General features: G+C 32.2%; 1 protein-coding gene across 24 annotated transcripts in view; it reads right to left on the bottom strand.

The window, feature by feature from the left end:
- Nucleotides 1-14,531: 14,531 nt before the first annotated feature.
- The window catches only part of LOC127708599 (uncharacterized), a 60,424-nt gene continuing 47,201 nt past the window's right edge, over nucleotides 14,532-27,754 (bottom strand). For all 24 annotated transcript variants that reach the window (XM_052213589.1, XM_052213590.1, XM_052213595.1 and 21 more), the window contains 9 exons: nucleotides 26,973-27,041; nucleotides 25,184-25,351; nucleotides 23,410-23,491; nucleotides 22,686-22,873; nucleotides 21,457-21,633; nucleotides 20,750-20,871; nucleotides 17,954-18,125; nucleotides 16,955-17,113; nucleotides 14,532-16,098 (listed from right to left, as the gene is read on the bottom strand). In XM_052213589.1, the coding sequence (XP_052069549.1) occupies nucleotides 15,101-16,098; nucleotides 16,955-17,113; nucleotides 17,954-18,125; nucleotides 20,750-20,871; nucleotides 21,457-21,633; nucleotides 22,686-22,873; nucleotides 23,410-23,491; nucleotides 25,184-25,351; nucleotides 26,973-27,041 (2,135 nt within the window). In that variant the 3' untranslated portion in view covers nucleotides 14,532-15,100. The remainder of the gene's footprint in view (nucleotides 16,099-16,954; nucleotides 17,114-17,953; nucleotides 18,126-20,749; nucleotides 20,872-21,456; nucleotides 21,634-22,685; nucleotides 22,874-23,409; nucleotides 23,492-25,183; nucleotides 25,352-26,972; nucleotides 27,042-27,754) is intronic.

The raw sequence follows: 27,754 nt of genomic DNA, 5'->3' as shown, positions 1-27,754 counted from the left end.
GGTTAGAGTGAAGGTTGGCGCCTGTTAAAACGTTTATAACCCGCTGCATTTGTTTGAACCTGTCCTAAGTCAGGAACCTGTTGTTCAGTGGTAGTCGTTTGTTGGTGTGGTTCATAAGTGTTTGTCGTTTGTCGTTTTTTTTTTACAGATTAGACCGTTGTTTTCCTGTTTGAATTGTTTTACACAAGTCATTTTGGATCCCTATATAGCTTGCTGTTCGTTGTGAGGCAAGGCTACGTGTTGAAGGCCGTACTTTGACCTATAATGGTTTAATTTTTACACATTGTGACTTGGATGGAGAGTTGTTTCATTGGCACTCATATCACATCTTCTTATTTATATAATAAATAAAAAAGTAAAAAATTGGGGGTACAACAGTCAACATTGTGTTATAATCTTAATAACTATAAAACTAAATAACTATTTCAACAAAGAAAAACAATAAAGCACACATCAAATATGGCTATTTAATAATGAGAAAATGCAAATCATCGACTTTAAGCATGCATTTACGGTGGTGGATTTAATGTATGCACCTTACAATATGATATTACAATATTCTAAATAGATACCCGTTGTTCCCGCCGGCTCATTATGAATTTCCTCATTCAAGGTTTGATCATATTTAATTTTGTATTTTTGTATCATTGCCTCTTTTTGGTATCATAAAAACAATTAAAAAAAAACTGTAGCAAAAATTAAACTTACAGTAATTGCATGGGAAACCGCTTGTGAAAAGATTCAGCGTGTCGTTAAGCCTCTTTGTTGTTGGCGAACTAAAACTTGAATGTTGATCAGCGACATCTTTAAGCCTTACAGTATCTTCTTCAGCAATCATTACATATACACCACTATCCTTAAGTTTCTGAGCTGCTTCTTCTACATCTGAGTTCGAATCAGAATATGTACCGTCTTTCAGCATGATCAATATGTCACTTACATCTGACCGTGCTCCATTTTCTTCTGTAAACATTGTTCCTCTTGCAAAATCAAACGCTTCTTCTGTGTTTATTGTCCCATAATATGTTGATGATATGGTGTCTAATTCAGAATCTACTTCCGTGTTTGATGTGGCTGTTTTAAAGTCAAAGAGCAATGTGACCTGTGAACTCATAGTGGCAACTGATATTCTGGTTTGATAAGAAGCCACATTCAACGTGTTTGTTATACTTTTGAAGAAAGTAATTATATCTTCTAATTTATATGGATAATACGTCACATCGATAAGAAAAGCTATATCAAACACTTTGGGTGCACAACCTGTAACAATCACAAGTTTGACAATTGAGTAATTCTATTTCCATATATGAAGATATTTCATCATACATATTTGTTATACCATCTAGTTTATATATTATAAATAGAATACAAAATCATATTTCATGTAATTGTACTGAGACAAAAGTAAAGACTTCATAAACTAAGTATATACAAATGACAAAATCGCAAATCAGTATTCACTATTCTCAAAAACTTAAATCAATATTCACGTATCACAAAAACTTAAATCAGTTTTCACTAATCACAAAATCGCATATTCTTGAAAGCAAAATTTGTCAGGTACAACGTTGAAACTTGGATATTGACAGACTATTACTTTGCTCATTGTTGAAGGCCTTACGGTGACCTATAGTTGTTAATTTCTGTGTCATTAGGTCTCTTGTGGAGAGTTGTCTCATTGGTAATCATACCACATCTTCTTTTTCATAGATAGAAAAATATTCAAAAACAGGGAACATCATTGAAAACTTTAATTTCTGTTCTTTTCAATCAATTTGTCTTTGAGAAAAATACTCTATGCTTTAATTACGTTTTATAGATGCATTTGGATTTATTAAAAAAGAAGCATCTACAAATTTCACTGACTTTTTAACACAAAAAAAAATCATCATTCCTTGATTTAATTTGATAACTATATAACTAGCAAGACCACTACTACGCTTAAAAGATTCAAGAAGTTAGGCCTATCCAAAATTAGCGGTAAAAAATAGACACAATGAAATATATAAGAGTATGAGCATATGAAAATAAACTGAACCTTATCACAGGAACCTGTTGTTCAGTGGTTGTCGTATGTTGATGTGGTTCATAAGTGTTTCTCGTTTCTCGATTTTTATATTGATTAAACCGTTGGTTTTCCTGTTTGAATTGTTTTGCACAAGTCATTTTGGGGCCCTTTATAGCTTGCTGTTCGGTGTGAGCCAAGGCTCCTTGTTGAAGGCCGTACTTTGACCTATAATGGTTTATTGTGACTTGGATGGAGAGTTGTCTCATTGGCACTCATACCACATCTTCTTATATCTACTCATTTCCTTATGAGTATTCTTAATCAGGATAGTGAGACAGGAAATAAGAAAAAATTATAAAAGAAAGAAAGACTTGTAACATATAAACTAAAATCGTCTTAAAGCAAACAAAAAAGGTGACTACAAATAAAACACAATACCATAAAAAAAATTTGAACGAGTGTACCTAAAGTTAAACTTAAACTAGGAATCGAACACACAGAGAAACAAACATGCAAATTTACTGATCCTTTGAAAAAAAGTTATTTGTTTTTAATAAAAGATAACTAAATATGTTGCTATAAATTCATGAAATTTTATAATTATACACCTAATCATACCATTTACTTTCATTTTGCATTGCTCAATTGAAAAATATCCGCTAGATATATTTTGAGGAACATGATTAATCTATAAGTAGTAATTGGCTCTGAACTTGCTTTAAACAGTAAAGACGAGTTCTCTTAGATCTGTACTTTGTGTCTTTGTTTGTATGTTAGTATTTGTTTTGTGCTTCGAACCAATCTGTTGTGTAACGCGAAACTCAACTGATTATTACAGTTTGTTCTTATGTTGTTCTGTTTCACAACTGTCCTAGGTTAGGGGAGGGCTGAGCTCTCATAAACATCAAATAACCCCATCACATTTTTCAAGTACCTTTCCCAAGTTTAGAGCCTGTATTTAAGTGGTTGTCGTTGGTTGCTGTCCGTCATATTTGTTTTTCGTTAATTATTTTGTAATCAGTACGTCGGTTTTCTCGTTTGAATTGTTTCTTATTTTGTAAAGTTTGAGCCTTTTATAGCTTACAATATATGGGGTATGGGTTTTACTCATTTTTGAAGGCCGTACAATGACATATAGTTGTTTACATCCTCTTTATCTGAACTATCAGGTGGATAGTTGTCTCAATGCCAATCATACCACATCTACTTATATCTATATTGTAGTTGATCTTTCATTGGCCGTTCTGAAAGTTTTGAGACCAATAATATACATTACGTATTTTTTTTAGTTTGATATCTATGATGAGTTTATTTACTCACAGTCAACTCCAGTATCACAGTAAGATGATTCATCAGAGTCCCCAACACATGCACTTTTTGATAGAGATGTACTATCACACAATCTTGATCTATATTGAGTTCCAGATCCACATGGAACAGAACATGTCCAAAGTGTCCATTCACCCCAGACTCCACTTTCAGCTAAAGAGACAAACGGAAATCACAGTGTTGTCTTACCCACTAAATAAAAACATCTCTGTGCAAAATCTTTGTCAAAGTCGATCTGCATTCTAGAATTTTTGATACGAAAATAGTTATGGTTCAAAGTTAACGTCCGAAGACAAAATATTTGCCAAAATTTTAGTGTCTCCATAGATGATGTGCCCTTTATTTTTGCCCTAGTGACCCCAAAATCAAAGATGCAAATGACAGTGTTCCCAAAAATTCATAAATAGCATGATTTTATTGTTAACAGAATTATCAGTTACCATAATTTTTGTCGAGCCTGCGACTTTTGTCGCAAAGGCGAGAAATAGCGATCCTACATTCCGTCGGGGTCGTCGTCGTCGTCGGCGGCGGCGGCGGCGGCGTCCACAAATATTCACTCTGTGGTTAAATTTTTTCAAATTTTAATAACTTTCTTAAACTATCCTGCATTTCAACCAAACTTGGACAGAAGCTTGTTTATAATCATAAGATAGTCTCCAGAAGAAAATTTTGTAATAAAAAAATCCTGTTTATCCGTATATTACTCATATATGGACTTAGTTTTTCTGCCAGTTAACATAACATTAACTCTGTGGTTAAAGTTTTTCAAATTTTAATAACTTTCTTAAACTAACCTGGATTAGTAACCACACTTGGACAGAAGCTTGTTTGTGATCATAAGATAGTATTCAAAAGTAAATTTTGTTAAAAAAAAATCCTGTTTATCCGTATTTTACTTATAAATGGACTTAGTTTTTCTGCCAGTTAACATTACATTCACTCTTTGGTTAAAGCTTTCAAAATTTTGATAACTTTCTTAAACCATCCTGGATTTGTACCAAACTTGGACAGAAGCTTGTTTATGATCAAAAGCTAGTATCTAGAAGGAAATTTTGTAAAAATTTATTTCCTGTTTTTCCGAATATTACTTATAAATGGACATAGTTTTATTCCAGGTAACATTACGTACAGTCTGCAGTTAAAGTTTTTAAAACATTTATTTGATTCATAAACCTTCTTGGATTTTTACCAAACTTGAACAGAACTTCTTACAATCAAAAGATAGTGTCTAGAGGAAAATTTTTAATAATTTTTTTCCCATTTTTGTTGAGCCTGCGACTAACAGCAAAAGTAGCCTAGACACTGGGTTCCGCGGATCCCTTACGAATTTTTCCTTAACGCGTCGGTATTTATTTGATATAAACATATCACAGCTCAGTATCAATGAAAGTTCATCCCTACAAAACAAGTATTTCCCTTTTTCTCAGGTAACAATTAAAAGATTTATTATAAAAACTCATTTGACAACACAATACCTTGTTTGTATGTGGCTGCTGAAAGTAAGGAATCTAAATGTATCTTTGTGCTGTTTGGCCTGTAATTTAAGATTTTTGTACCTTTGCTATTGTAATTAGTTACGAGAATTGTTTGTAGCTTGTTGAAGTCGATGTTGCGGGACCATTATATATTCATGTTTGCACCCCTAATTGTTGACCTGCTGAACCATTCATTTTCATGTAATGCTTTGTATTCTGCAAATGTTAAAGATTGCAGGCTTATATAAATTCATTTTTTTTGTCTGAGAAAATATCTTACATCTAACATTTTACCTAGTCTAAAACTGGCAAGCAATAAAACAGAAATTGCGAGCATGCTCACACTTTCAGATTATTTCTTCGGAAGCCAACTGTCTGTGCTCACTCCTGGTAGTTTTTTACTGAAATGTAGAATTATAAAGAATATATTAATCGGCAGTAGATACTTTGGATTTTAGGAGAGACAAAGACACATGCTGTGAATAAATGAACACTCAGGTAATGCCACATATAAAAACATTTCATTTGACAAGGATGATATTTTGGCGAATCATAAGTCTTTCATTGCTTCAATGAACATTACATTGAACAGCAAATCGGAGGACTTACCTTGTTTGTATTGGATACCTAAGCTTCACAAAATTTCGTACAAAAGGAATTGTTCATTAGATTGGCCGCAGTTAAAGAGGGTCTTCAGAAATACCGTGAAATTGTTTACTCGCGTAGTGGTATTAACCATATGTGGATTCTAAAAAACTCTAAACAACTTCTTGATAATTTGAAATACGATCTTTCTCTGAAACTAATTCTATCAAAACGTTTGATTTTTCAACCAAGTATACCACCATTCCCCATCTAAAATTGAAAAATCGTCTAAATTTATTTATTTGGGATACCATACGGCATATTTGTTAATAGTGAACAAGATGGAAAACATGCGACACAGAGGAACAAGTGATCAGTATGCTGGAGTTTTTCATTGACAACATATTTGTTGAATTTGGAGGTAGTCTTTTTCAGCAAGTTGTCGGCATTCCTATGGAAACGAACTGTGCGCCTCTCCTTGCCGACCTCTTCTTATCTTCATATGAGTCGACAAGGAGAGGCATACAGTTCGTTCCCATAGGAATGCCGACAACTTGCTGAAAAAGTCTACCTCCAAATTCAAAGGAACATCTTTCAGACATTTGTCAACAAACAAGAAAATCAAAGATGCCCGATCGTTTAATTTTACATTCAGAAATATTGATGATATTCTTTCCATTAAAAATCCAAACTTCTGATTGGGTTCCATTAATATATCCTCCAGAACTAGAAATTAAAGAAACAACAGACACGGCTTCCTCCACCTCATTTTTAGACTTATACCTCGAATTTGACATGTGGTCATCTCAATACAAGAATCTATGACAAGCGAGACGATTTTAATTTTGAAATTAATAATGTTCCCCACCTTAGCAGCAATGTACCAAATTTACCTGCATATGGGATATACATTTCCTAACTCATTCGGTATGCAAGAGCTTGCAGCTGCTACTCAGACTTTATAAAACGTAACCAGTGTCTGGGCAGAAAGTTGATGAGCCAAGGTTATGTCAAAGAACGTCTGGTCCTGTTTCTAATAAAGTTCATTTGAAGATACCAAGACCTTGTTGATAAATATTTCGCATCAATTTCACAAATAATACATGATGGTCTTGAAGTATAGATTCTAGTTACTAATGTTATTAATCATCTTAATTACGTGTTAAAGTTTCCCTTTTTTGTCCTTGTATACTTTTAACCTTTCATGTTTATCCATTTTTGATTACTTACTTATGACGTGGATCGATACATCCCGCCATTGTGCTAGGGTCAATTTTGAGTTCATTTTTGCTTATGTACTTTGTCTATATGCCATTTTGTGTTTCTTTGTTGAAACAATTATTTGTTTTTATAGTGATTAACATTATATTACAATGTTGACTGTTGTACTCCAATTTTTGACGTTTTACCTATTACGTTTGTCTGTTTTGCTCACACATTGTTGTCAATATAATGGAGTTCTATGCGACTGTCATACAAGTGAGAGATTTAGCTAGCTATAAAACCAGGTTTAATCCACCATTTTCTACATAAGGAAAAGCCTGTACCGAGTCATGAATATGACAGTTGTTTTCAATTCGTTAGATGTGTTTGAGCTTTTGATTTTGCAATTTTTATTAAGGTCTTTCCGTTTTGAATTTTCCTTGGAGTTTGGTATTTTTGTTGTTTTACATTTCTCCAAATACGTTTAGAGAAGAGAGATAGAAGCTTGTCCAATTCAGCGTATACGCGCTTTTATAACATCTCTATCATGCATCTTATTAATTTTTCGGCTTTGAAATAATATTTTCGCATGTAGTAGATCCTCCGGAATGTTTTGAAATACTCCTCCTCCCTCTTTTTGCAGCTTATGATTTGTTTATTTTATTACAATATGTCTGGAGGAGTAAATATTATCTTTTCTGAAATGTTTTCAAATCAGTATAAAAAAAGTGATTGATACTAGTTGAACAAATGATTCAAAACAAATTTTAGTGCCACATAGAAAAGTTTTCTTGTTCGACGAACCCGTAGTTTTCAAAATTTATCATTACTCAGGATGTACCTAAGGCTTTGCTAATAATATTATCCGGACAAGCGTTTTTTTTTTCGTATACTATTCGACTGTCTATTAATTTCTATTCCATTTTTGATGTTCTGTCGTAAAAATGGTAAAATGTTTTCTTGCAAATAAAACATTAAAAACTTAACCAACAAGAAAAATAACAAACAAAACAAAAATAAAAACAAAACAAAACAAAACAAAACAGAGCAAAAACAATCTCGTTGCTGTTCCTTATTTGTTGTCAGAATCAGAAATATAGCATAGTTCGATACTCGTCGATGGAGTAATGAAAGAAGAATAGGAATATTCGAATTTATAATTATTATTATCCTCTTATAATTATTCCTCTTATAACAGTGTATATATTGTTTTATTATATGACTTTTTGCCCTTCTTTAATTTTCTAGTAATTGCTCAAGATACTGTTAAAACTGCTCCCTGTTTTTATACTAAATATATAACATGTGCTTTTGCAGTTGCTAATTTTCAGAAGTCGACATTTTCAATAAAGTTTACTAATAACAAATACACCAAAAACAAGAAGAAGAGAAAAAAATACACCGAAAACAAAGAAAAAGAAATTTTTGCCACAGTGAATATAATGTTTTATCAAAAAGGATTTCCTATGCTTTTAGCCAATGAGAAAACAGAAAATTTATAGTCATGTAATAATTATAAATAAGGCCTTTATGGCTGAAATGGTGTCTTTGTTAAAACATTCTTAACTTTATACCCTTGCTATGTGTTGGACACCTGAGAAAAAAAAATAGTTTGTTATGTTTGGGGACACCTGTCATGATATTCAGCACCGTCATTTTATGTAATACAGTTTGAAGATTAATTTATAGTCTGATAAGTAAAATAACTCATCATAGATACCAGAATTAAAATTTTGTACGCCAGACGCGCTTTTCTTCTATAAAAGACTCATCAGTGACGCTCAAATCAAATAAGTTAAACAGGCCAAATATAAAATATAAAAGAGCATTGAGGATACGCCAAAATTCCGAAAGGTTTTACAAAAAACAGCTAAAGTAATCTACCCCTGGATAGAAAATCTTTAATATTTCGGACTCATCATATAGATTAGGATAACAACATTTTACGTCAGATGCGAGTTTTGTCTACAAAAGAGTAATCAGTGACGCTCAAAAGAGAAATGTTAAAAAGGCCAAATAAAATACGAAGTTTAAGTGCATTAAGGTACCACCAGCAGTGGCATAGGTCATCGTATGTATGTATGTATGTATGTATTAGTAGATTCATCCGTTATTCGGAGCACCCCTCGAAAGCTGCAACTTTGTAAATATCTTTCAGGTATACAAATTGCAACCTAGAAAATTCAACAAACAACGTGTTGTAGGATCTTAACATTAGATACCAGAACTGCATTGCGCTTCTGTAAGTTCAAAATTCACATATAATCCGGATGAAGACGTAACAACTTGCGATCGCCAACTATCAACAACACTTCTCGATGAAATGTGTAAATCAACTGGCGTAAATACTATGAGCTAAGATCTATATAATTTTTAACGTAGTTTTATCATCCACATGAATTTTGTGGAGGATTATGCCAGACAATGGTCAAAATTTTACAGAGAAGAAGTGAAGGTACTCTTTACAAATATACTATTTCCGAATATATAAAAGCTGTGAGGGTGTTGAAAAGAAATCTTAACGAACCGGACCTTTAAACCCAAATACTGCAAAGGACCTGTTTTGACAAGTATGATACCGTATACAAAGACCCAGGCAATATCGTGTAGTACATAAATCAGTTAACAGTATTTTAGTAGGTTGAAAATAATAACAATAACATAAACGGTTATAATCCTGCCTCATATGAATAAAAGGAACAAATCGGAAAGAAGAAGATCACAGTTAATTCCCTTAGGAATGTCGATTGTCTCTGACAAATACGTCCTCAAAACGTAACAGATATGTTTCAATAAAAATTAAGCATCTTGGTTATGTTATCATTTAGAGATTTTTAAACCAGTGTTTTTCTTCTTACACCTTATAATTTATCCCTTCCTAGTACAACATATATGTTTCTAAGTTGACCATATTTTAAGGAAACATTGCTTGCCTACTTCGTGCAATCTATAATTAGTTTAGAATGAGAAATACAATATTAAATAAAAGGAAGTCAAATAACATTAACGGTACCAATTTTACTGTACCAGATGCGCAGTTCGACAAATATATGTCTCTTCAGGTGTGATACCACCATTGATTTTCCCCTATTAGTCTTTGTTAAATTTGCACTTTTCAAAAAATTGTGCAGAATTTATCTTTGTTTCAAATAAAGAAATACTTGGTATGAGTAAAGTTTTATCCTGTGCAGTACTATAGACAAAATTTCACATAACATTTCATTGCATATAAGAAAATAACCATCACTGGAAGTTAACAGATCAAATTTTCACCTCTTTTTTACCTGTGTACAAGCTTCAGTAACCATGTAACCTCAAGTTTCCAAAATATTCTATAGAAACACCAAATAAAAAAATAATGGTGCTTTGAAACACCCAAGATACATGTTAATGACCCAGACATTTTTTACTTAAATGTAGGATTAATTTCCTACAACTGTCAAATTCAAGGGAAAATTTTTTTCGACCCTTTTTCGTATGCAACCGGATGTGACGTACTATGATTTGGTGGTAGTACACCTAAAGTGATGCTCGTGACCTAAACATTTGAACATCCACATCTTATTAGAATCTTGGAAGAACTCATGAAACCAAATAGGACAAAAAGTAAGCCTAAGCCGGGCAAGGAATCAAAGTTTTGCATGAGGGCGATATATCCCTTAATTTAAGTAAATTTCACAAATTTTGTTACAGCAAATTTTCATAACACAATATCCGTATTTTCATGCCAGTACCAAAGTAAAAAATGAATTAATAACATTGCAGGTGGAGAGAGACTTACAATTTTGTATTGAAACAGGTCTTTTGAATTTTGTCCACATCTGATTTACAACGCCCTTAGAAAAGGTAGGTTCACAGTAACACTAAAGCTTGGCTTTGATTGCTGATAAACTAGATATTAAGAATATGGAAGTAATTTCGTGAAGCAGATGGCAAACCCAACAATATATCGTTGTGTATAAAGACATTTGTGTAATGTGGGTATCCAGCAGCGTAAAGGAAGATCTAGTTCTTCATCTTAATTGAAAAATCCATTGGAACTTAGAACAATGGGGAGTATATATTGAGGTTCAAAAGGAAATGTTAATATCTAATTCCTTTATCAAGCAGTTTATGTAATGTGATTTATCCACCACTTTTTCGGAAAAAAATTGTACGAAGTCATGAATATGACAGTTGTTTTCAAATCGTTCCGTTGCTTGATAAAGTCTAACATTTGATTTTGTCAGTTTTTATGGACTTCCCCTTTATTTTCGAAAAGCCTAGGAGTTCGCTATTTTTGTAATACTATTTGACCTCCCCCCCAAAACAAGAAATCGATGTTAGCTTGGGTTTTCCAGCGGGAACAAAAAGCTTTTTGACAGGGTATAATAATGAAGATATTTAGCAACATTCGCACCTTTGATATTTTTTTTAATTTTAATGTGTATCAACGACCTCGCAGTCCTAACCTATTTGAAAAGAGTATCTGTTTTCTATTTTTGTACTTTAATCCTATTGGTGGACATAATTCTCGACTAAATCCATTAGACTTTTATAGTTTTGTATTTCATTTATGGATTTAGTCTCACGCCATGTAGGACCTAAAATTAACACATTTACAGGAAAGGGTGTTGGCAATGTTTAGGTCGCCTGTGTTAACATAGGCAGTCGGATTATATATGAAAATGGAACTAGCATAGACGTGTAATGATGTTTTGTTTACACAAAAAGTCGTCAATATTTAGAACCTACAAGCTTTTGCAGATTTGAAAATATCAATTTAACTTTACCATTAAGAACCATGGGTAAGATAGCCTTCTTGAAAGCAACAACCCTCCATCATTCAAGACATTCAATCTAGGATATATATTTCCAATATGCAGATGATAATAGAATTTCGATGTATAAAAATGGACGATTCATAAAAGGACACCAAAAGCAGTTAAGGTAAACATGTGCATTAGAAGGATAACTCATCTTATTTCCTCTTTTGTTTTGCTTTTTCCAAGTTACGTGTGTACAGGTAAATAACACAATCGAATGCCAAATTAGTTGCTACGATAATGCCTGTGATATCCTCGAATACTTTACATTCATCGACAAGAGCGTCTACTCTGGGGCAATTAATTAAAGAAAAGAAATTGAAGCTTTTTGATGCACGATATGCATTTTTACACAAATGAATTTCTTGTTGATGTGATATATACACTGATTTTAAACGCGGAAGACACATGGGTATAATATTATTTTCATAACATGCGCTTAAATATAAAACCAAAAATATACACACCAAACACCAATTACTGTACGCTTATCTTTAGACAAAGCCAATAATGTAACAAAATCGTTAAATGGATAAAAAGTCTAATATCAATATTTTTAAAGTGATAAAATACTCAGAAAAATCAGATCTACTTATTCCTCGTCAATTGAACATTATATTTTATAGACTAATTACAGATTGTTGTACTATAAAATATACACGACAGGTGTTATATATGAAACAAGATCTGCTTACCCTTCCGGGAAACCTAAGACCATCCCCTGTATTTGTTGGGTTCGTGTTGCTTAGTCTTTAACTTTAACTTCTATGTTGTTTTGTATACTGATGTTTGTCTTTCGGTCGCTTTTCGTTTTTTGCCATGTCGTTGTCAGTTTGTCGTCGACTTGTGAGTTTGAATATCCCATTAGTATCTTCTGTCTCTTTTTTACTGACAAAGAGCTCATAAACCATATACAATTCATTATTCTGGCTACATATTATTCATTCCTATTTCGACAGCCTTTATACAACCTTTTCCAACAAAGTCGCAACTTTAGTTTTTTTTCATATATTTTATTTTGTTTTGTAAACCCTGGAAAACAAGCTATCAAAATGACTATTGCACCGAGCTCCAAAGCAGAGAATTACCCAAAGGTGTTTGTGACATTTTGTTACAGGGATTTTTTTGGTTTTTTTTGTTTTGTTTTTAAGGAAAACTTAAGATGTTGAGAATCAATGTTTGAATTTTTTTTTTGTACGTATAAAAAATAACATAACAAAAATACCGAACTCCAAGGGAAATTCAAAACGGAAAATCCCTTAACAAATGGCAAAATCAAAAATTCAAGTACATATCAAAACGAATAGAAAACAACTGTCATATTCCTGACTTGGTACAGGCATTTTCTTATGTAGAAAATGGTGGATTAAATCTGGTTTTATAGCTTACTAAACCTCTCACTAGTATCAAATTCGCATAAAACCACATTTTTGACCATTCGTCCGGTTCCCGCAACTCACGATCAACAACAACTTTGATATATCCCCCACATAATACTGGTCAACAGTTATGAAATAGTTTTTCCATTTTTCCACAATTTAACAATAAAAACAACAGAAAACACAAAACTAACAAAGGGTGTGATGCACGTAAAAAGGGTTCAACTCCACCAAATTTAGTGTATGTACCAATTCAGGCTATCAACACTATTTGGTATTAGTCGTCCTTTTGAAGAAATCAAATTCTATTTTCTACTGCTTGAATCTTTCTTTCACTTTCATTTTTAAGTGCATATTGATTACTAAATTCAAAATTATTTTCTATCATTTAAGACTAAAAAAAACTTCCAAAACCAGAAAATAGTTCAGTGCTAAATGTTATTTTCTATCATTTAAGACTAAAAAACGCAAAAACCAAAAAAATAGATCAGTGCGAAATATATTTCATTCAACCTTCAATAATTACACAGTATTTGAATACTGTCAATCCGTAATAAATTAAGGCTATAGAGTGCTCAATTAATTATTGTAGAATTAACACTGCATATTTGTTCTAATATGTGTGTTAAAAATCATGTACATTTCTAAACACTTTGGGAATATTAGTAAAAAAGGCTTTTGTATTTATATCTTACCTTTTAGAGTCGTTTTAAGACAATTTTCGACAAAATATTTTCCTGTGAATGTGTTAATACCGTATTTTAACCCTATTGTAATCATTATATGAGACAACTGAAATAACAACATTTTGTCTTTTTGAACTAGATTGCATGTCACATATACTAGCCACCTCTGATCACAAATAGGTCTTGAAATTTAATTTGTTGTAAAGATCATTTTGACGATACTACATCAATCTGTTTAACAGATCAATTATTTTCTAAAGAATAAACACCTCCTTTAAAATCAATTAAGTATAATGAGCTTTAAGTTGTATAATGCGGACATAAGAACCAAAATGATAACACGGCATTAGAGACAATAACCTTTTAAAAATTAACCAATTGTGTATTACTATGTACAATTCTTTATGGTTCGTGTCTTTGATATTTGGACATCATTATTCGTAGTCTTTTTACGTGGATAGAACTTATTATATTTCCATTAGTACATTTTAACATGAATATATAATAGTATTTGTATTTTTCATTTATCGTGCAAGAAGACCTATTGTGATTGTGATGATTACATTTTCACGTCATTTTTCTATTTCTCATTAATTTCGTTAATTATATGCACGTGTCTTTTAGCAAAACCGTCTAAATGTCTTTTGGTTGTTTGTGTCGATGATGGGTTGATGCCTCATCGACGTCAAATACAGTTCATCAAATTCGTATAAACTTGTTAACTACAATACGTTTACAGCTACAAATACTACACATAATCCGTAGTTTATAATTGCAGATATTGCACATAATTACTCTTTTATACATATATCTTGGATTTTGACTGGTTGATAGTAAGTGTGTATTTTCACGTACTTCCGTGAACAAGATGAATATTGCTCATATTTCACCATCTACAAGGTTATGCACAGGATATGCATTGCTTACCCTCTTTGCCATGGTATTTGACAAAACGTATATGCCTTTTTTACCCTTCACGTAGTCGCTTGATTATGTGTTTGCATTATCAAATGCAGCTGTTTTTGCTAATCTCATGAGGCAAAAAAATTAATTGAACTAAATTTCGAATGTTAAACTAAACCATTTCTATTGATATTCCATATCATCAAACAGTTATTTCATGTTCAGGAGGGGAATTTGTACAATAATAGCCGATTTTGTTCAATGGGTAAATCAGAAAGTGATTTCTTATCATATTAGGAGCGTGTACAAAAATCTTTTACAGCCTAGCGCCGTTCGGTGCAGTTCTAAAGATACACTAAATCCTTATTATATTGGATATGGCTGCAGAATTATACATCCCAAGAAGGTTAATCCATTTGTATGTGTATTTTACACAATTATCAATCCTCTTTGCGCTTTTGATTAAATTATAAGCGAATAAAGGGAAAATGGGAAGCTGTTAAATAGGACTTAAAGTTGTTTGTATACGTTTTTACAATATGTTACTCTTCATAACTAATAAAAGTGAAGCAAAAGAGTACCGTCATAAACAGCAGGGTAATTTTAAAATTGTGTGAAAATCACTATTTCATGCAAGCGAAAAATTCTGTCATCATATACCTAAAATGTAATGGAAAGTAACATTGATTCAACTGTTCAGCAAAACACATTACATGCCATATAAAAATCACTTTTTCATATCAGTTACAATAGCTGCAGTACCTGTTTCAACGATTTCATTGAATACACTGAGATTTTCACTTTCATCTTTCATCACATCCATATTAGCAACGCTAGAATTTTCATCACCTATTGTGTCTGTATTGTCAGCAGCACTATCGGACGACTGGGTGTCAATGTTTAAAACAAGGCTCTCTGTTTCATTTGATTCGTACATTTTCTCAGCAATAATGTCATAATTGCTTTCATTGATTACTGTGGTGGAGGCTTTTTTCTTTAATGGAGATATTCTATTTTCTTCACTTGTATTTTTTGAACTGCTCCTATTTTGAGATTTTCCTTTTTCCTCGGCGATATTGATTGAATTGCTTCTACTCTGTATGAGCGAATTTTGTTTATCTACTGCTGGTGACAAATCATGATTTTCCGTCTTCTTTTTTATTTCTTTCTTTTTTTTATCTGATTCTGCTTTTGCAATTATTTCTTTCCACTTTTCTTTAAGTGCATTCTTTTTCTGAAGCATTTGAGTTGCTTTTTCCTCTGCTGAAAGTGAATTCATCGGCTTTTTACCAAAGTGAAATAATTTCAATTGTACACCAAAAGCATCTCCTTTCGTTCGTGGTCCAGACGGCAAATTAGATTGCTCTTCAATATCAATGTTAGATATTTCACGCCATGCGTTTTGGGCAGTCTCCTGAGGAGCTTTACGAAATTTCCCTGTCCATACAGGTATCTGTACGACTTCATTCTTATATAAGTCCTTAAACTCTATACTCCTACTCACAGGCTTAATTAGAGTATTTTCTATTTCAGATAGAATAGTAGCATCGTCGTCATCTGATACCAGTGTTGGTTCTCTGCTGATTAATACTGCCGTTTCAGTCCTTTCTGGTACTATAATATCGCCGTCTAGGAAAAACATGGTAATAACAAGCGTGGCAACGGAAAGTATTGTCATAAATGATATAGGCAGCAAAGAAATAATAATTGCTCTGTAGAACCAATCTGTATAAAAACAAAAATAATTTCAACAATGGCTGATATTCTTTTTTAACTGATATGTCCTTACTTTACTTCACGATTAATGACTAACATCATTTGATTACGTAACGATGAATGAATCATTTTTTTTCAACATTATATATATATAAATAAGAAGATATTGTATGAGTGCCAATGAGACAACTCTCCATCCAAGTCACAATGTATAAAGAGTTGAACAGAAGGGCCCCAAAATGACTAGTGTAAATTCAAACAGGAAAACCAACGGTCTTATCTATATAAAAAACCTGAAACGAGAAACACTTATGAACCACACCAACAAAAGACAACCACTCAACAACAGGCCCCTAACTTAGAACAGGTGCATAAAAATGCAGCAAGTTTAAACGTTTTAACAGGCGCCAACCTTCACCCTAACTTGAGACAGAAGCGTAACATATCATTTGAAAATAAGCTCAAATGATTGCAAATTTTCTAACAAAACCTACCTTTGACAATAAATTTTAAAACTTTCCAATGCCTTTTTGCTATCAGAATGATAAACCCAAACACACGTTTCTTGGCCCAGGCAAAGAATATATTTTCACCTGATTCATCCCTCAGTTTGGGAAACAATGTTCAGTAGATACTGTATTTTTTTGTCCAATCACACTGTTCAGATACATTGACTTAAGTAGGGTACACAAAAGAGCAACCTAAATTCCGAAATGCAAATACTATCACCTATGTACATCCGGAGATGATTGCCACATCGATTTATTCATTATGTTCGAAAACTAAATTTAGGCTCCGATGTTCATGCTAAAGTATCATCATATTTTCTGTGGTCTTATATTAACTATATATGTGACATAAGTACCTGGAGGGATATATTGTTTAGTTTCAGCAACCTCTGTCAGTCTCAATATTAAGTAACTTGTACTTGACCCAAGGTCATCCTGACAGCATATGAAGATTCGATATGAGTCTATATCGTTGTATGCAAATGCCGGCTCTTCAACAGTCCATATTGAATATACTACAAAACACAACAGTCATCTTGCATAACTTTGCTTTCGAATATGTAAATTGCTAATTTTGGCTACTTTGGTAGAAATAAGATATATTCTATAAATTGTTTATTTATTATTAAAATTTTACAGTGCTCTTTCACAAGAAAATGCACAGAACGTAACTGTGTTATATATAAGGCACAGACTTCTCCTTATAAGTTCTGCTATCATCATCTGTACCTTATCAGCCTAAGGGAATTACCAATTCGTAGATAAAACATTTATTTCATTCAATGAATTTATATTTTCGTTGTGTGGCATTGAGTGACAGATGTGTAACTGAGGATGGTCAATCTAATAAGCTGGAAATATAGGTTTGTCCAATTTGCAATAGAACTAAACTTTAATTTGAGAAGATAGTCTTGAAAATGTTTTTAACAAACTAGAAAAATTGGAATCAAATGTTATTATACCATTAACCGTACCAATATTCCAGAATAGGTAACTATATCGTCTCGGTGCAGTTGTATGTTGTTTCATGCGAGGGAGGCGGCGTCAATAATTTGTTCAAGTTTAGGATAATGTCAAATAAGTGGACAGTCTACTACTACATCTCATATTAATAAGATTATTTGGTCCCGTTCCCCTAAGTAATGCTTAACTAACTTTGAACTTTGTACATACTTTACATGTTAAAGTCTGTAATTAGGTCAATGTAAGGCGGTTTGGTAGGTCAATGGTATTAGGTATAAAGTTGTATAAGCGTCCACCACTCTCATCTCATCAATGATGAGTTTATGTCCATAGATACAAAATAAGAAGATGTGATATGATTGCTAATGAAATTTTTTTTTAAATTCACATACCTCCATCGTCCTTTGTAAAATTAAAATTATGACTGACAGGCAATGTGTATGCTAAGGTACAACATATTTCATCATTTGTGGCATCTGTTACATTGATTGTGTATAGAAATATTGAGGATGTCGTTGACTCGCTGATCTCGAGAATAGATGGCAAATTGTTAATAATAGGTGGCTACAATAAGAAAAAAATATCATTATATTTAACATTTAATTCTATCTATATGTTGAAGAATGCCATATTCATTTTTAAATGATAAATACAGAAAAGACTATTAACAAATAAGATATGCAAAGCAACGCCCATAACCACAATAGAATGTGGATAAAAACTTAGATATTTGGAGAGTGCTTTTATACGATTATTCACAAAATCAAATTTTTTATAATATCACGCAGACTGCTTAGAAAAATTAATTGGAAATGTTAAATCTTCCAATTTACAGCTATCTAAAAGTAGGCAGAATGGGAACATTCAAAACTTACAAGTCAAAGAGAAACTGAAAATGTCATGACAAAAAACGAAAAAACAAAAAGATCCTCAAACCACTAAATACAAAAACAAATATAGAAATCAAATAACGTGTTAAGGAAAATATGTGCTAATGTAGAAACTCATCATAGATACCAGACTGATAATTTTGTAAGCCAGGTTCGCATTTCGTCTACATAGATACCAGACTTATAATTTGGTAAGCCAGGTTCGCATTTCGTCTACAAAGATACCAGACTTATAATTTGGTAAGCCAGGTTCGCATTTCGTCTACATAGATACCAGACTTATAATTTGGTACGCCAGGTTCGCATTTCGTCTACATAGTCATAGATACCAGACTTATAATTTGGTAAGCCAGGTTCGCATTTCGTCTACATAGATACCAGACTTACAATTTGGTACGCCAGGTTCGCATTTCGTCTACATAGATACCAGACTTACAATTTGGTACGCCAGGTTCGCATTTGGTCTACATAGATACCAAACTTATAATTTGGTAAGCCAGGTTCGCATTTCGTCTTCATAGATACCAGACTTATAATTTGGTAAGCCAGGTTTGCATTTCGTCTACATAAAACTGTCCAGTGGTGTTCGAATTAGAACAAATGAAAGGCCAGTTCAAATACCAAGTTAAGGAAAATTTAAAACCAAAATTTCCGAAAATATGGTCTAATACGACTATTGCTATATGTACCTTGGGGTAGAGAAACCTTCGTGTTTCGATAATTTTTTATAAACAGTGTTTTTACAGAAAATAAACATATCAATGATTTCATATAAACAGCAACGTGCTGATTTCTTGGTCAGTTATACCCTAATATGTAAACGTTCACCAGCAGTCGCATTTACCCAGTTGTTTAAAATCTCACCAAAGATACCATGCTTATAGTTTGGTAAGCCAGACGCGCGATTCGTCATCATAAAGACTCATCAGTGGCGCTCGAATCAAAACAAATGGAAGAACAAATCAAACACGAAGCTGAAGAGCATTGAAAACCAAATTATTTCTGTAAATTTACAGAAAATAAACGTATCAATGATATTTTATGGCATCAACTGTTGCTGGACGTTTTGTCCTAGAGTGTATCATTATCCCAGTAGTTCGATGAAACCCAATGGTTGTAAAAATTCACCAAATTTACCAGGCATAACATTTGTAAAGCCAGACGCACATTTCGTGTACATAAGACACATCAGTGAATCGAATTAAAACAAACGGAAGATCGAATCAAATACGAAGTAAACGGAAAAATAGAAACAAAATACGTCTGTGTGTATAGAAAGGATACGTTGGAATAGTTTAACATCCTTTGACACAAAACTTAATATTTAAAAGTTGCAATCATGATAAAAAAAACTATAATTGAATTCATATAAATTGAAAATTTAAATGACACAAGCACCAGCATACTTTATTTTAGTTATTTCGGGATTAAAAAGGATCAGTATGTTGAGAATTATTTATGAAAAACACGTATCCACATTAATTTTTAATAATTTGGCTATGTTTTGTCGCTAGGGCGAAATAATCAAAGTTTTTGATTTTTATAGAGATGTAATATAGAAGGCATTTCTTTGAACGTCGGTCATAAACTGAATTGTATTTTCGAGTTTATCATCATTGGTGGAAAGTTTGGTCTCATACTTCATTTTTCGTTTATAAAACATTTCATTGACAGATATACATGGCTTATGTTGTTACTATCTAGTTTTTTTAATGTTCTTGTTTATAAATTTGAGTTTGGAACGGCACATAATCGTTTGACAAGGCAAACTGTGATTGAATGTTAGATCCTTTTCTAACATTTCAATCAATGTTAAAGCAAATAAAACAGTCAAACATGTTGATGTAATTATATAGAGAATAAACCAGCTACATGGATATGAATATTATGTGATATAATTTCAAAGAATGTTACTTTTTCTGACGATTATTACATCTTGCGTTTTACATAATTAACAACGTAACATAGATAAATAAGATTGTTTACTTCTGTTATCAATTTAATTGAATTTTTCAAATGTATATGTCTGTGTTTTATCAATATATGTTAGGTGTTTCTATACATAGAGCTAGACACAGTTTTCTCTCAATTCTATTTCATCGTTGTATTCTCAATTGTACTAAAAAAAAATCACAGATTTCAGCTATCAGAATATGCAACTTTGCTTATTATATCTTTTGCGAAGTTCTAAAATAAGTCGTGCTATTTATGCAAATATACAGGTACCGTTAGTTTACATGTACCTATGCATATGACAATGAATTGGATACAATAATATACCCATATTAACAAACTTACAGCGTTATAGGTAGAAACTGTGACGGTTGCTGAAGCTGTATGCTGACAAGAATCTGTCCCTGTCACTGTGATTATATAAGGACCACCATTCCTTGGCACTGTAGAATTGAGGTTTAATGTAACTGTAATAAACAGTGAAAAATATGTTATATAGTTACAGTGTATATAATACCTGGATTAAGAGTATGATAAGCATTATACTACAGTTTATATCAAGTATCTATGATGAGTTTATTCACTATCTTCCAATAATGAATGCACATATTATTTAAACACAAAACAAGAATGTGTCCATAGTACACGGATGCTCCGCTCGCACTATCATTTTATATGTTCAGTGAAACGTGGAATTGGGGTCAAAACTCTAATTTGGCATTACAATTAGAAAGATCAAATCATAGGGAACATGTGTACTAAGTTTCAAGTTGATTGGACTTCAACTTCATCAAAAACTACCTTGACCAAAAACTTTAACCTGAAGCGGGACAGACGGACGGACGGACTAACGAACGGACGCACAGACCAGAAAACATAATGCCCCTACTACTATCGTAGGTGTGGCATACAAATAGAGACGCTACATCTTCAGATCATCATAGAAAAATATATTGCATTGCCATTAGGTAAGAACTCATATTCTATTAACTGAAATTTAAGTTCTGAAGATATAACCATGTTGATTTGTAGCGCTGTAGTAAAATTTTTACCCTTTTCAAATTGAACTTCACTAATTATAAATAGTTCACTGTCTCCAGATAGGGTAAAGGTGATGTTATCGTTTAAATCAGTATCTTCAACTCTAAAGTATAATACTTTAGTTCCAATTGGTGTACTCTCTTCTATTTCAGTTTCGTTTTGGATGGTTATCAAAGTAAGTTCTGTATCTACAACATAATAAATAATTTACAGGAAAATGTGTTAATGACACCAAATATTATTTATTGTGCTCAGCTTAAAATATCGATGGCCTTCACTTTTTTAATCTCTTGAATTCTCTGTAGCAAAATTGATTTGTATTTATCAGGCTTAATGCTGGAATCCCTATGTTAACTAAATGCCTTTTTTGGTTTTCAAGTTTTTATGTACCCGTATGAAATTATAAGGCGTATTACGCCTAGGAATCTGGCGTAAACCGGGTGTAACTTGTAGCTACGTGTCAAGATCCGGGTGTAATATAGCAGGAAATGTAAGTTTGTAGCACTTACATGGGTAGATAAAATGTTAAACCTGGCGTTAATTGAAATAAGCAAGGAATAATTTTTTTTTCTACAGGCGTAAAACTGTTAGAAGGGCGTAAAAAATTATACCAAGAATGCTCGATACGTAGAATCATGGGAATTTTTATTTTTAAATTTGGCTCTTTGATATTGGATTACAATAGTTGGACATATGACAGCTTGATTTATATTCAGGTGATGTTTGCTTTTTGTTCTCTGTGACATAACTTGAAATTTGAATTATATAGAATGAAATTTATGGCTGAAAAGGAGAAATGAAAGGAAAGTATGGTTAATAAAATTCTGTGAGTAACTTATAAAGTTGCTCTGCTTTTTATCTTTGAACAGTCCAAAAAGAGAGGCGAAATACACCGAAGGGACATTCAAACTCACAAGTCGAAAATAAACTGACAACGCCATGGCTAAAAAAGAAAGGACAAACAGACAATCAACAGTACACAAAACACAACATAGAAAACTAAAGACTGAGCAACACGAACTCCAGCAAAAACTGCATGTATTCTAGACATCCCAAGCATTTACAGTTACAAAGGATGGTAACATTTAAATCTTTTTTAACAGTTAAATCTTAGTGTCTTCACTGATTTTTCAGTTCAAATGACAATTTCCAAAATAATGTAGTCAAAATGCTAGTTCTATTTCCCGTAAAAATTAATTGTCATAATTCTTATTTGAACATCAATATCGAGATTACTCACTATTTGTTGTTGCTACTTTTATTGAGAAACCCTTGTTAGCTATTGTTTCTGCCGATGAAAAGTCAATTGAATCTCCTGCGTTAAATTTAGCACCTGGCTGGTACAGTCTTTTGTTGTTTTGTGGACAATCTGATCTACTTGTTATAGTACAATCAGCATGACCAATCATATTAGGTCCATTTGTATACCTATCAAGTAAAGGTAAAACATAATAAGATTTTAATCTAATGGTAAAGAGAATTTTTATTATTAAATTTGAATATGGTGTACGATATAATTAGTCAAGTTACAAACAAACTAACATGGGTAGATAGAGAAAAACCAACGTCTGTTGGTGTAGTTCATAAGTGTTTCTCGTTTCTTGTTTTTTTATATAGATTAGATCGTTGGTTTTCCAGTTTGAATTGCTTTACACTAGTGAATTTTGGGCCCTTTATAGCTTGCTGTTCGCTTTGAACCAATGCTCCGTGTTGAAAGCCGTACTTTGACCTATAATTGTTTACTTTTTACACATTGTGACCTGGATGGGGAGTTGTCTCATTGGCACTCATACCACATCTTCTTATTTATAATCAGAATCGCATGAACTCCTGAAGTAGTGAAACAATGATTCTCATTTAAAATGGAATAAGCGTAGATGTATTTTAAAGAATCCAATTTTAATTGTCTCTATCAGCAACTTAGAAAAGAGTCACATAAAACTTAATGTTTATTCACAACGTACCACGCCAACATGTCACCTTCAACAATTGCTATTCTTTCTGAAGACGTCAAAGAGAAAGAAATCGTTGTGTTGACATATTTCTCTGAAATAAAGAGTTTCTTAATACATGTTTAACTCTATATGCCACTACTTGCGCATTGAGACAGGTGAAACGCGATTATATTAAAATATTTCAATATAAAGTTGACATCAGTAAAACTCATTTATTTCTGTTGTTTTAAAACTAATTAAAGTAAACTTTAGAAATATTTTATAGTATCAAATAATTATATAGCAACGTTGGTTAATACAAGAATAGTCAGAAACTTCGCGGGGCACCTAAAGAAGTTGAGCTTTAGTTTTAAAGAAAAGAAAATACGTATTCGCTTGTTTTTAATTTCAATACGTTTTCTTTAAACTTGACACTTCAGTTTTTTTACTCTAGCAATAGGACGGGTGATAATCTCATTCATCAGATTAAACAACTTGAGATATTATTGTTAGTCACATGACATATGCTGTTGGACAAAACTAGTTTGTGATTATTCAATCCTTGTATATATATGATCTCGATTATTGGAATAGCAATTTATATAGTAAAAACGTAAAATAGAATAAAAAATATATGTCTGAAAGACACCATGCGCTCGCTATCACATTTGCATGTTCAGTGAACTGCGAAATCTTGCTCAAAACCTTGATATGGAATGTATTTTACAAATGTCACATGATAATGAAAACTCAATGTGAAGTCAAAAGTTATATTTAGATTATTTTGTTACCACCATGAAATATTGCATTTAGTATGAAAGTTTTATTCTTTTTTTGTTTGCATTCAACATTCGATGTACTAGGCAATTTATTTAAACGAACGTTAGCCATTATCAAAAGATAAAATAAGGATAAAGGGTATGATTTCCAAACGACAAATATGATAACAATTATACAAGTCTACTTTTTCAGCTTGATGTATTTTAACTTGCTTTGAGTTTGTTGCATTAATTTAAATGATTCGATTATGATATGTGCTTTTTTATAATGGTATCTTGGTGTAATCCTATGTTTTTTATGCTTTCATATTCTTGCTGTGTATTTCATGTGTGTATATGTGTATATATGTGTTGTGTAATGATTATGAATTTCAGTCTTGTTCTTGGGTCTTATGTCGGTTAAAAGTTTTATAGAGCTTATGTTGACTGTTATTTCATGTACTGATTTTAAAGCAAAAACAACTATGACTTGAAACTCTTTATGTGTTATAACATATCTGCAAATAAAAGTTCAGAGTTGACGATTTACTTGTCACATTCAGGGAAGTTTTATCTCTTAGAAAAACAAACTTCTTAATATGAGTTCTTCCTTCCAGCATTGCCTCTTAGCATAATTATTTTAAACATAATAATATCTGAATATTTTGTAGGATACTTGTATTTAAAACAAAAATCATATTTAAGGCTTGAGATATTAAAAGTGTAGTTATCATCCTTTTTTTCCTTAAACGAATCTTTTAAAAATAGATAGAAATCTTTGATAGTATTTATATGATTCACAGTTATTCTAAACTGGGGATATTCATAACTTGATATGTTGCATGGCGACTTGTCTATTTTTGAACACCATCATATACTGAACCCCTGTATATCTTGTTGGTTCAATGTGCCCTTTGGTTGCTCTCTCCTTAACCCACATCTCCTTTTATTCATACACATGTATTTCATGTTTTTGTTCGCCCAATTACAACAAATGAACGCATGAATGAACATTATAAACTTTTTTCTGCAATTCTTATAATTACCAGGTACTATTACAGTCGTTGATCCAACTAAGTAATAGTCATTCAAAGATGCTTGTCTGAAAATCATCATTTCCACAGTTCCATAATTAACGGCAAAAAATTCCCATGCTGATGTTGCACCACAACAAGTAGCTTTGAATGGACTGTCCGTCATTATATATAAATAACCTGCATCATAAAACAATTATAAACCGAGGATCCACACCTCATAACTGGCTATCAGTAGTGCAGATTCACAGATCTGATGAATGTTTTTCGGTATAATAAATATGTAAATGTATTTGCATTTTTTACTATTCATGTGCTTCTATTGTAAAACTTTTATTGGTTCTCTAATTGCTATGATATATATCATCAGTCCCGAAATGATTCAGGTAGGACTTCCCCTATTTAGAAAATCGTTATGAATGTGCCCGTTCACTCATTTAAAATTGTATGATCCTATATTATTTAAAATCAATTTTTTTATCTTCACATTTTAGGTTTTATAAAATATGATTAGACCCAATACTACCTTCTTATGAAAGAAGAACCATTTCTTCTTTTTAACGTTGTATACATTATTGACATGGATCGGGTAATATAGTATTGCTGTCGTGAACAAAACACCCGTCAATAACTTACAGCAGACTTTTTGGTGTGAAAAGGCAACCGGAAAGAGCTCTTATAAGTATAGTTTTAAAAAATATTGCAATATGATGCACATATGTCTTTTTATTATGAGCACTCTGATTCATATTATGTGCGTTCTGCTTTATATCATTAATATAAAGCAGAGTGCATATGTCATTTATCTTACCTCCTATGCATTTCTAGGAATATGATTGGTTAATAGCAACGGTGACCGCGTGGAGACTTGTATATTTAATACAGGGTTAGAAGGCGTGGTTTATTTCAATACACGGTTAGTAGTGGTGTTACGTCCCTTTGAAAAAACAACACACTGTTGAGGAAAAATCTGAAAGGTTTCAACAGACGAAGAAATTGATGATGAACGATTGAAATAAATGCAGAAAACACATTAAAAGCTAACATGTTGTTATTGTTGGCATTTGTTTCTGTATAGACCAATGGAAGTAAGTTCTTGGTATTGAAGACTTGATCACTCTGATAGGCCACTAGTCTAAATGCCACTTGTTAAGATAGTCGGTAAAATAAATTCGTTACACAGTGTGCTAGTGACCTAATACGATATATATGGGGTCAGTAAATTCTATATGGGGTTCGAGCTTCTATATCGTATTAGGTCACAAGCACATTATGTAACTAATAATGCACTCTGCTTTATATTATGTGCACTCTGCTTCATATTATATGCGCTATGCGTTATATGTTTTCCGCTGTACAAAAAAAAAATAGATGTAAAATTGTCATCATATCATATGCTTGTACAATTTTATGATGTGTAAATTGCCTTTCATTTCATAACATGTGGTCAATACGTTTTCATATAATGTGATTCACCTATAGTCTTATTTGTCTTTCACAATTTCCTAGCATAGGTAACCTCAGGTACATATGACAGCGCGCTAAGAAGGATAATTAAATATATATACATAATATGTGCCTTCAAATCTCGGTGTAAATTTTTATTTTTTACGTGCGTGCTTTTGATTATCAATGTGTAATTTCTAATTTTCAGCCTGTATTTTTGAACTTTTTAAAGTGTGCAATTTGTAATCATGTGTGTGTGTTATATATAAATTAATCTCAGGTGTTTTTTTTTTTTTAAATCTCAGAAAGTAAGTTAATAAAATGTTATGCACAATCAGGCGAAATAAATTATTACCCGAACTTGAGTCATTTCCTGTTGACAGAGTTGAAGGGGAATCTAAGGCAAAGAAAGATGTTGCACAAACTGAAAAAAAATATATGTTTATTAGTTCAATATGGCTCGGATATTTTCTTTAGTTCACATCGTTCTTAACAAATTTTTTTTCGCATTTCCGCATGAGAATTACTGCTTGTTGACAAAAGACAAAATCAGGCTCTGACTAACAGAATGATTCCTTCTTCTTCGGCTATGAATGTTGTATTGTTAAAAAATCATTCATACTGTGTACACACTATATGTTTTAGGGCGTTCTTGATTTGCTTAACTGTATTTTGCATGCTTGTTAAAATGAAGGTTTTTTCATATTTATGTATTTTTCAGTATTTTTTCGTTCCAATTTCATCGTGAGCGAGTTTCTTCAAATTCAATGATAAAGAAAGAATTTTCAAACAAATGTGTTATAATGTCGCACTGTATAAATCTATGGAAAGCCACCAGGGTCAAAAATCTTAATTCGTAAATTGTCAATTTGTAATTTGTAACTGTGAAATTTCAAAATTCTTAATTCGTATATTGTCAATTTGTAACTTGTATCTTTGTAATTTCAAAATTCTTAAATCGTAAATTGTCAATTTGTAACTTGTAAATGTGTAATTTCAAAATTCTTTATTCGTAAATTGTCAATTTGTATATACAAGTTTTGTAACTTGCAACATGTCGATTCGTTAAATGTCATCGTTGTAGTATGCTAACGATCATTATGAGGACAGATGGCGCTCGGTTTCTGTTTCTGTGTA

Source organism: Mytilus californianus, unplaced genomic scaffold, assembly GCF_021869535.1.
Source record: "Mytilus californianus isolate M0D057914Y unplaced genomic scaffold, xbMytCali1.0.p SCAF_7, whole genome shotgun sequence".
NCBI lineage: Eukaryota > Metazoa > Mollusca > Bivalvia > Mytilida > Mytilidae > Mytilus > Mytilus californianus.
The sequence above is the reverse complement of the archived record's forward strand: the minus strand, read 5'-3'. Positions and strand labels throughout refer to the sequence as shown.